The 10,445-nt window shown below is 36.9% G+C and overlaps 1 protein-coding gene across 1 annotated transcript; it reads left to right on the top strand.

The window, feature by feature from the left end:
• Nucleotides 1-2,394: 2,394 nt before the first annotated feature.
• On the top strand, nt 2,395-10,226 carry LOC145688998 (uncharacterized). The gene is made up of 3 exons (XM_081763144.1): nt 2,395-2,590; nt 8,104-8,249; nt 9,692-10,226. The coding sequence occupies exons 1-3, from the start codon at nt 2,524-2,526 to the stop codon at nt 10,001-10,003; spliced, it is 525 nt and encodes a 174-aa protein (XP_081619270.1). The 5' UTR covers nt 2,395-2,523; the 3' UTR covers nt 10,004-10,226.
• Nucleotides 10,227-10,445: the final 219 nt, after the last annotated feature.

The following is a 10,445-nucleotide window of genomic DNA, read 5'->3' on the forward strand; positions in this document are numbered from 1 at the left end:
ACAAGGTATCAGCAAGATGGGTCCCACGTCAGTTGACTGCTGAATTGAAAGATCGTCGCGTCGACGCCTGTGAAGGACTTTTGCGTCGTTTCAACACCGAGGGTGATGCATTTCTGGATAGGATTGTTACAGGCGATGATACCTGGGTTCACTATCATCAACCTGAAACCAAGAAAGCGAGCAAGGAATGGCGGCATAGCTCTTCGCCGAAAAAAAAAAATCCGCACTCAATCATCAGTAGGAAAGGTTTTTCAGCATGCACACTCTCTTCTGGGATTCTAATGGAATAATTTTGGAACAATACATGGAAAAAGGAGTAACAGTAACCAGTGCCTCGTATTCAAACATGGTGAAAAATCAACTTCGCACTGCAATCAGGCGTAAACGGCGAGGACTTTTGTCCTCAGGAGTACTGCTACAGCATGACAACGCCCGACCCATACTGCCCATTTCACCGTTGAGAATATCGATGACAACAAATTTGAGTGTCTCATTCATCCACCATATTCACCAGACTTGTCCCCAGTGACTCACTTGTTTGGACCACTCAAAGAAGCGATGGGCGGCAAACATTTCAATAGTGATTAAGAGGTGAAAAATGCGGTGCACCAGTGGCTACAATCTCGATCAAAAGAATTCTTCTACCGAGGTATCCATGCACTTCCGAAACGGTGGAATACTTGCATTGAACGTCAAGGGGACTACGTTGAAAAATAAGAGGTAAAACTTCCTTTTCATTGTTACATTCTAACATTTATTTCACTTTTAAGGTTTTCATTTGATCTTCCCTCGTAGTTAATAACAGCTTGATTGGAACATGATTGCTACCCAATGAATCTAAAACTTCAATAGTTATGTGAGTGTTGATCGTTGTGGAATAAATTACAATATTTGGTGTGGTGTTGCTAGAGGGGCGAGTTAGCTGTGATAGAACATGAAAGATGCCGGTTGTATTAAAACTAATAAAATCCAAGAATTTCTGTTTCTCATGTAGAGGCCTACTATGAAAATTGATGTCTCCCATGATAATGAATTTATCATAGGTATCCGAAAGGTATTGAAGAAAATGGTAAAGTAGATCGTGTCTCGGCGGCCTGACATAGATGGTTGCGAAGGCTATTGTATGACCTTCGCAATATAATAACACAACATTATATTCCGGCAACTGCATATTGTGTGGTAAGGTAAGAGTGCGATGTGGGATGCGATATTGTAAACCAATGGTTGTTCCACCATGCAGACGTGCGCCATAGGGTCCATCGTGTCTGTGAATAAAGCAGGAAATATAAGGAGCAAGAAATGTTTCATTGAGTACAAATGCGGCTGTATTTTCCTCCAGAAGGAGCTGTAGAAACAATACTTGATGCGTGGCGAGAGACCTTATGTCAAGGAATAAAAGGTTATACGCCATAACGGATAAGACAAGAAGAATTCTAGTACTAACTAACTAACTAACTAACTCTATGGCCTATGGAACCCGGAGGTTCAGTACCGCGTTCACAAAAGCTCTCCACTGACTTCTATCCTTACACTGAGAAAAATTTTCATAGAAAATTTAACAGTAAAGACATGTAAAGTTGATTTTTTCGTAATTCCGTACTTATATTACGTAAATTTGGACTTGAAACCATTGTAATGTTAATTTACCATGTGGCGAAGTGGAAATACAACATGCTGCATTTTGTCTTTTATGAAAAATCTGTAGTACGCAATAAATGTACGTAACGACAGGAAGGTTTTCAGTTCTGTAATGTTAAGAGTACATTCCAGACTGGAAAGAAAATGTGACGTCATTCAAGAGAGATAAATGTCTTTCAGGAATGAAAATATTACAGGCTAGTACGTGTTTTTTGACATGAGTAAGGAAAATATCGCAGGAAGAAGGACAAATTTTCCTTGTAATGCATTTTTTACATTATAATGTTAAAAGAAACTGAATAATGTAAAAATGTTCGTAGTAAAGTGCAAAGTTCACGTCAGGAATGAAATTTTGTCACGATAATGAGATCTACCCATTCTACACTGCAAAGAGCAAACAAATCCGTTCTATACAGACATTATGTAAGGAGACAAATTGTTTTATCATTACTATTTGTGTAACGGAAGCACGATTACGTACAATTTCTACGTACAACTGATCTTTCACTCGGAAAGCAGGACAAAAAAGTACGTAAAGGAATGATAGAAAGTCATTATAATGTTATATATCCCAGAAAATTGATAAAAATACATTTAGTAATGAATAATTTACAGTAAGTAATGGAAAAAGTCCTCTAACTCTGTGTAATCATACAGTTGTTTGGTATTAAAGTCTGTACTGTCATGTTACTTTAACATTACAATACAGAGAGTAACGCATTATTCTTGTTATAAAAGTTGCAAAGAAAGAGGCTCAAAATTTTTATTACCCACAATTCCATTCTGTATGGCAAAACGCGGGAGCCTCCATTTTTCGTGTGAAAGTCATAGTCAGTATCGCGCTTGAAGAAATAAGAAGAAAGAAAGTGTTGTTATAAGCAAAATATGGATGCGTATGTGGAAGATTTGCTGACTACTTGGAAACTAAACAATTACGTTAACATTTTTAAGGGTAAGTAATTAGCATTAGAAATAAGAAAACCTGAATCAATCAGCATCACAGCAGAAGACAATCTATCCTGCTTGAAAGTAATGATTATTTTCTAACGATCTAGAAATTACATAAAAGCTGGAGAATTTTTGTGTACGCATGAATATTATTTTGGATATAGTATACGTGAAGCTGCATCAGTTCCCAAAGGAGCAGGACGCTCATACTTTTAGGGATTATTCATTGAGTATGTACGAACTTACAAAGGGGGCAATAAAGCGACTTTTATTTACTTATCGGCTCATACGAAAATAAAAAAAAACGTACCTGTACTTTATATCGGCATGTGTAGTGCCATTGTACTTTATCTATGACTGTGTGTGTCTGGGGGGGGGGGAATTTAACGCATATCGCATGTCTTGTGCACATGGGTACTTCTTACTATTGCACTACGTAGAAAATTTATGGTATTTCGTGTAGAAGTGGTAATAGAACACAGAAGAAACGCAGATCAGGGGGTTCTCGTGTATACTATTACCATTATTTTTTGTAAAAACATGCAAGTATGTTGGTTGCACTCATGTTAGAATGCATGTGATGAACATACTAATTCAGTGCACAGTTCTGTAGGTTCCTGCTTCAGTAACTGCCTTTCCTATGAATGTAACTTCTAAATCTGTTTAGGCAACAAGTATTACTAATGTAAATAATGCTCGCTGTATTCTCTTTCTGTACGTTCAGCAATCATTGTTGTAGTGCGCACTTGCAATCCTCGTTGCAGATTCAGTTAAGAGGTCTTGTGTAAAACACCAACCAACCTGTGTTAGATGGACACTAATAAGCACGAATGCTATCTAAGCGAATCTGGGAAGGATCTTAAGAATGAGGCCCACGCAGGAGTGCCTCCGTAGGGAGTAGGCACGTCAGCGATGTTGGGTATACGCGTAAACGAGCATTATGGAAAACCAACGCTTTCACGACACGGAGATTTCTTTTTGTAAAAGTCGTTTGCTCCTTAAATTCGTCGCACCTTACATTGTTCTTTATTAATTGCTCTACTACTACTTACCTTATGGGCGAATGCGTGGGGAAGGTTCTAGAACACAGATCCCCCATATAAATTAGTACGTACGTTGATTCCTTTCTGTACCAAAGTTTAATATTTAATTCAAATATTATTGCCAAGCGAGCGTAAGCGAGTGAAGGCGGGTTAAGAGCCCCGCAGGGCACGTTGTGTTTGGTCTTTGTTGCAACTAAATGGGAAGGTTCTAGGACACAGGTCTCCCTTCCCGTTTAGCTGTGGTAAAGATAGAAAACAACGTGCCCTGCGGGGCTCCAACCCCCCTTCACTCGCTCAGCAATATTATATAAATTAAATATTAAAATTTTGGTACAGAAAGGATCCATCCTAGCTACTAATCTATATAGGTGGACCTGTGTAGAACCATCCCCTACGTCTTATACTTTACGTAATTGTCACTTTCTGTAAGATTTTCTGGCATTAGTCGAACAGTCAGTTCTACAAATTTTGATATATTTCTTACATTTTCAGGTTACGTTAGAGCTTTTTATTTCTTTTAGTAGAGTATGCACTAAAGGACCTCCATTACTACTTGCAAATTCGCTTGAGGACTGCTTAGAAGGTTTGGCAAAGACCATGGATTTTATTGAAAAGAAAAAAAATTGTTTAAACCAGGTTTTTTTGGTTTAAATAATTTGCTCTGTATATTTATATCACATATAGGCAGAAATAAGCTTGTTTCGCTTTGGTGTTAGTATGCAACAACCGACTAATGCTGGAAGGGGTCACATAAGCTTAAAGTGGAATCCAAACCGCTTCTCGGCTTACGTCCAAGAGGAATTGTCTTCCATTTGAACTCGAAACCGGGACTAATTGGCCAAAAATGCGATACGTCTGCCGAGTCACTAAGGACTCCTGATAAAAATACGTTAACTGATCTTTACATATTTGCTAATATAATTGTCAGGAGTCATTAGGACAGAAGGACAAAAAGATAAACAATTGCACAAGTGGAACCATTATACAGATTACATATCTACAATTTCAAAGTACTACGGAGTACAGAAAACTAATTTAGTCCAAGTCAGTTCATTTATTAACCAAGTTAAAGAAATATAACGAGTTACTTTATATATCAGTAAGGAAAGTGAATAAAGATACGAATTATTTGAGTCCACTTTGGCTCTGACCCATTTATACATAAATAGTTACCAAATATTCTTGTTATTGCAATCATTGCCTCTCGTGGGGTTTTTATGACCCCCTCCCCAAAAAAGTACAGCATTTCGATGTATTTTATTAATAGTAAACATTATTAAAACGATACAATGTTTTGAATTTCCCTTTGGTTGCATAACAATAATAACAAACTATTAAAAAATCACAAAAGAAACATCCATAAAGTTACATAAAAAAAGTTCCTTTTGTAATATAATCTCTTTGAGTAAAGAATGGGGTGTTCAGGTCTGAATATAGTACGAATAATATATGAGAGTGAAAAGTGATACACACATTTGTGTTCACAAATGTGTGTTCATCAAGATTTTACGAATAGTTACACTTTTACGAACATTTTTCGTTTTTTGGTTTAAACCAGTTTTTTTTTAAACAGCTGGTTTAAACCAGCCAACCCTGCTGCTCAGTATAAATACAATGTTGGTGTATGACAACAAGTACAGGGATAAAACATGAACCAACTTGTGCTAGGTGTCCACTAAAAAGCACGAAGGCTATCTAACCGGGTCAGGGCAGGAGTGCAGCAAGGGTCCGAGCGGGAGCGAGGAATGCACTCGTATGGACCAGGCGCATCAACGATGCGGATATACGCATAAACAAGGATAGTGGAATAGCGCACAGACGCACACACATACAATTCTTTCACAACCGCTCAAAATTCATTTCAATATGCTGTGCATTGACAGTAATTACTTATATTCACACTCTCAGATCTTCACCGAAAAAGAAGAATTTTACCATCGTATTTTACCTATGTTTTCCGTTTGGTAGATCTGTCTGCTCGAGTAAACCCCGGTGTTTGTGCCCCATTCAAATTACACACACATATGATTCTTTCAGCTAAATTCACATTTTCATTTGTTTCAGTGGATTAGTTACGGTAATTTTACGGAATTACTCTTTTCAAATGATGGAGGGCGTGTTGGGTCAGTGGAGAGCATTCACCTCCGGTGCTTGAGGTCCCTGGTTCAATCCCAGCTCGCGCCGTGTGGACTTTGTGGTGGACAAACACCATGTTCGTGGGTTTCCTTAGGGTTCTCCAGTTTCCTCCCACTTTCTTCATTCCACCATTTTATTCATTTCTTGCCATCAACGTCTCCTTTAGCCTAACCTGCACAATCCTGGGACGTAAAACTTAGAGATTTTCAATAGTTTTTTTTTCAAATGATAGTAAGTACCTCAGTATTAGTCCTTGTATTATTTTCTTCCCTTCTTTTTATTCAAAAAGGCTGTTATATGGGGTGCTTTTTACAGGCACGGAACAGGTACCAATGTATGCTCTGACCAATCTGTATAATGGTCCGTAATGTTCACTTTCACGTGTTTAAAATACATAACAGTAGCTTTGCTTAATATATTTAGTAAGTATTATATGAAATGTGGAAAACCAGAGACTGACGTGTTTAAGTTGTGACTCACATCATTTATTTGGTATATTTGGATTGAAGCTTGTATAATATTGCGCAGTTTATTTTATTGCCAGGTGTGCAGGGTGCGAATTACCGGGGGGTTGAGGGGGAATTTTCCCCTCTATCACGTTTCGCTCCGAAAGAAATCAACTGAAGTATCCCTACCGAGGATGCTCGCTTCCTCCCCCCCCCCAAACAACGCTTAGTATAAGGCCAAATTTCACTTTTTTTGGTCATTTCTTGTAAGTTTAATCTGCTAGCCGTATTTCGAAATGGGCGATGTAAACCATTCAGTTTTGATCATTTCTGATTTCTGGACTGTTTCCACCGTTGCTTAGTTGAAGTATATTATTATGGCTACAGTTATTACTTGGAAACGTATCCCCAAACCCTTCAGTTCCGTCGTTCGTGAATTTGAATGTATTAATTACGTATAACAAAGTCGCATAGGATTTTATAAATGCTCTTAGAAGTTGGCCAAGAAGCAGTAAACAAATAGGGCCTTATGCAGAGCCGTTTTGAAGTCTGATTAACGCCATACTACGGGGTTGACCTGTAGTACCTGTCTTTTTGGCGAGAAGAAAATGTAACCACATACAGAAACTCGTCTAAATAATGCTGTATAATCTCGAGGAAGTGTGCCCAGCTCTTAGCAGACATCCCCCCCCCCTCATTTTAGAAATTTTCTGTAATATCTTCAAAACAAATAAAAATATTCAAAAAGCAAAGAAGTACTGCACTAGACAATATTAATTTTCATGTGATATTGTTATTACGCCTCATATATGAGCTTTCGATTTGCAACTGTCGGTAAATTTAGCATTTTTTGAAGGTTCTGTAAATAGCAGCACACCACAAGCAAATACATGAATTATGGTAGGGTGTCACATGCAAAATCAGATTGTCTAGTGATTTGAATCTTTGCTTTTTGATTATTTTTTTTTATTCGAAGATATGGCAGAAAAAACTCTAAAGTTTGCGGTAGTGTAATTTTTATATGGTGAGCACTCTCAATAAACAGGAAAAATGTAGCAAAAGTGAGTAGGTTACGCTAAGTTTAATACCCCTCTCATTAAAAAGAAGGTATTTCAAGTTGATAAACACAAAGCTCCGCATACAGTGGATGGAAACGTTAATCAACAAAAGGAAGCAGAAGTTGTCTGTTGTCATGCTGTAAAGATCCTCAGCATATGCATTAGGGCAGTGTCGTCTTCCTCAACGTATGTTCGTTGATTTGTACCTTTCTTAAGCATAGTTTCGCAGATTGGGCCAACACGTAAAAAGGGCTCCATAAGATTATATTTTGATTCTACTTTCGTTAGTGGAAAAATACAGAATATAACAAATCATATTGCTGAGATAAAAATACACAAGGGAAAATATGACATTGTTAAATTACTAGGCACAATCATGTGTATATATGCCAAAGTTTTTCACCGCATGAAAGCACCCTACCTACTCACAACAATCTTAGAAGTTTGAAACGTATAAATAAAAACTCTAAGCAAGTTTATCATTGTATGAATTCTTTTGTTCACGAGAATATAGGTTATCATTTTTAGTAATGAACTGCAGAGTTTATTTTGATGTAATGTGGAATGAAGTTACATTTTTATTTCCATTCCATAAATTTCATTATGGTGTTGCATTTCTTCAGTTAATGTCATATTTTGAATTACCCTTTCACCACCTCTATTGCAGTGTATAAATGGTTAATATTATGATTACATTTGCTCATTCTGCATTTGTGTAGGAAAAATAGTACGTAATGTAAGATGCTTCTACAAGTAGGTGCATGGTTAGCAGAGAATGAGGGTCAGAAACAACCTGAACAGTGCTTTAAGAGGCTAAGTATCTTTCTTTTCCAGAGAATGGTGTAGATTTTTTTGCACTTCAACACTTAGAGGATAGAGACATCGAACAGCTAATACCTCAGGCAGGGCCAAGAGTAAAATTCAAGGTTAACTGGAAATCTTGGAAACAGGATCTTCAGAAAGCAGATGAAAACAGGATGGTAGGTTATTCTTGTGTGTCAGCTACACATCATAAGTGGAATCCTCATGTTATATTTGTCAGTAGTTCACGTACTGTAAAGTAGAAATAGACTCGTTAACATGGAAGTCGGGAAGTAGATGTGACATGTTTGAACTACACAGTAGGTATGACAGACTTCTTTCAAGATGAAGGCATTTTACTCAATTCAATGCGCAATCTGTGAACACCACTATTTGTGATCATGCATGTTAACCACAGAAGTTATAAGTATAAATAAAATGTGCTTTTTTTTTCAGGCAGACATACAAACCAGAACAATTTTTTAGTTCCTCTTTCGCATTCATGTTATGAAAATCATAGACTGTGTGCTCTCTTGCGTCAACGTCCACAAATGTTTCTAATATCTGTTAGATGTGAAGTGTACAAAACTATACATCCCTAGAATTGGTGATAGATCAATAGCAATAATGTGCCTGTATGGCGGTATTGAAACCCAGCTAATACCATTTAACCTTAATTTTGCCAATACCAACACCATTGAATGTTACTATTAGCCAATCCCATTCCTGTACTCCTACGCTGATAAATTTCACATAATAGTTGCTTTAAGTTGTTACACAAAAACTGGCAAGTTGATGATGCAATTCTTCTTCTTGCGATTCATAAGAGCATTGCTTCCGTAGGAAATGAAAGACTTTAAACTTGTAAAAAAGAGAGAGATATTATAATTAGCTCATTTCAGACAATCATTTCTCTCTATTACTTTTCAGAGATGTAATGATCTTCCTCTTTCCCTTTTTTAAAACACTATTAAATGTTAATAGTGTCATACTGTTGCCAAGAGTGTCGTTAACATTGGTCTTGCATTATATTCCAAAGGATTACTAGTTTCAATAAATGTTAGAGTGTAAAAGTGTATTGATCTCTTTTAAAAAAATCAATATTTTGGACTAGTATTGTTAAATTGTGTTTTTAACTGATACCACATACCTTTGAAGTTAGGTATCAACCATTCTGATACTTCTTGAAATCTTAGCTATCGATACCGATATTATTGATTTGACGATCCATGTCTACCATTAGATATGGATATATACCATTGATGGATTTGCCAAACAGACTTTATCACTGCCCACACTTCAGTTTTCCACAAACATCCATCAGTATTGCAAGCATCCATATCTGCATTCGCCATTGCTAATGCTGATCAGATGCGTTCATATCAGCAAAATGGTCCTTCCGTGGTACCTGGTATGAGCCGCATTATGAAAATTGACAAGTAGTTAGAATTATAGTACCTCCTTTAACACAAGTATATGTTTGCTCATATTTTTGTTTCCTTCTTGTGTGACGTGGTACTTAAGAAATTAGTCATGTCCTTTGTAGTGTTTTAGCAAATGGCATTCACATGTTTATTAAATACTCATGCTTCTTGTGAGTCATTTTAAGGTTTGTACTCAGTTGCAGGAAGAAGCAGATAGGTTGCTTCTTGACTTAACAACGCCAACATCGTTTGGAAACAGTTCTTGGTGTGAAGGAAGGAAATCAACATTCAATGCAATAGAGAGAGATAGATTAGAAGAAACTCCTGGAACATCCGCAGATTTACGAGAGGAACACCAGCAGGAAGAAAACAGACAAAATACTTCTGACATTCAGTCTCTTGCTTCCAATTCCAGTTCAACTTCTTGCACTCACTCAGTGGAAGGCGAAAAGCAAATCAGGCACAGCGAATCAGAGGGAAATCATGTAAGTTTTGGTGTAATGGAATAAATGTCTACAGGTTTTAATCATGAATGTTTATGGGACTGAATAAAGCAATCATCGCTCAAGGGAAATACATCAATATGGCTTTGTGAATGTAACATTTTTAAAATTGTTTGCATGCCTCTTCTGTGTGAACGTGGATTTATGTCCAAATGACAATTTTCCGTACATGTTAGGTTGTATATTGTATTTATCAATCCATGTTCCTTCTTGATACAAAGAAATCATAAATGGGACCTTATAAGTTTATAAGTAAAGTACAACACATTTTGGTAGCATGTGTATAATGTGAATTTTAAAGATTTAGGAGAAGGATTTCACATTCATTTTTACCATGGAGATCATAAAGGAAAGGGTATTACAGTTTCTTAAGCAAATTTTTAAAATTGCACTCATTTCGATAACCAGACATTTTATCCTTACCCCATTCTGTATACAGCTGGAATTT

This window comes from Thermobia domestica, chromosome 7 (genome assembly GCF_964235325.1).
Source record: "Thermobia domestica chromosome 7, izTheDome1.hap1.1, whole genome shotgun sequence".
Classification (NCBI taxonomy): Eukaryota; Metazoa; Arthropoda; class Insecta; order Zygentoma; family Lepismatidae; genus Thermobia; species Thermobia domestica.

Bases quoted from the DNA above. Each gene is read 5' to 3' on its own strand.
- LOC145688998 (XM_081763144.1), top strand. From the start codon at position 2,524: ATGGATGCGTATGTGGAAGATTTGCTGACTACTTGGAAACTAAACAAT. The intron at 2,591-8,103 runs GTAAGTAATTAG...TTTCTTTTCCAG, and splicing joins TTACGTTAACATTTTTAAGG to AGAATGGTGTAGATTTTTTT. The intron at 8,250-9,691 runs GTAGGTTATTCT...GTTTGTACTCAG, and splicing joins AAGCAGATGAAAACAGGATG to TTGCAGGAAGAAGCAGATAG.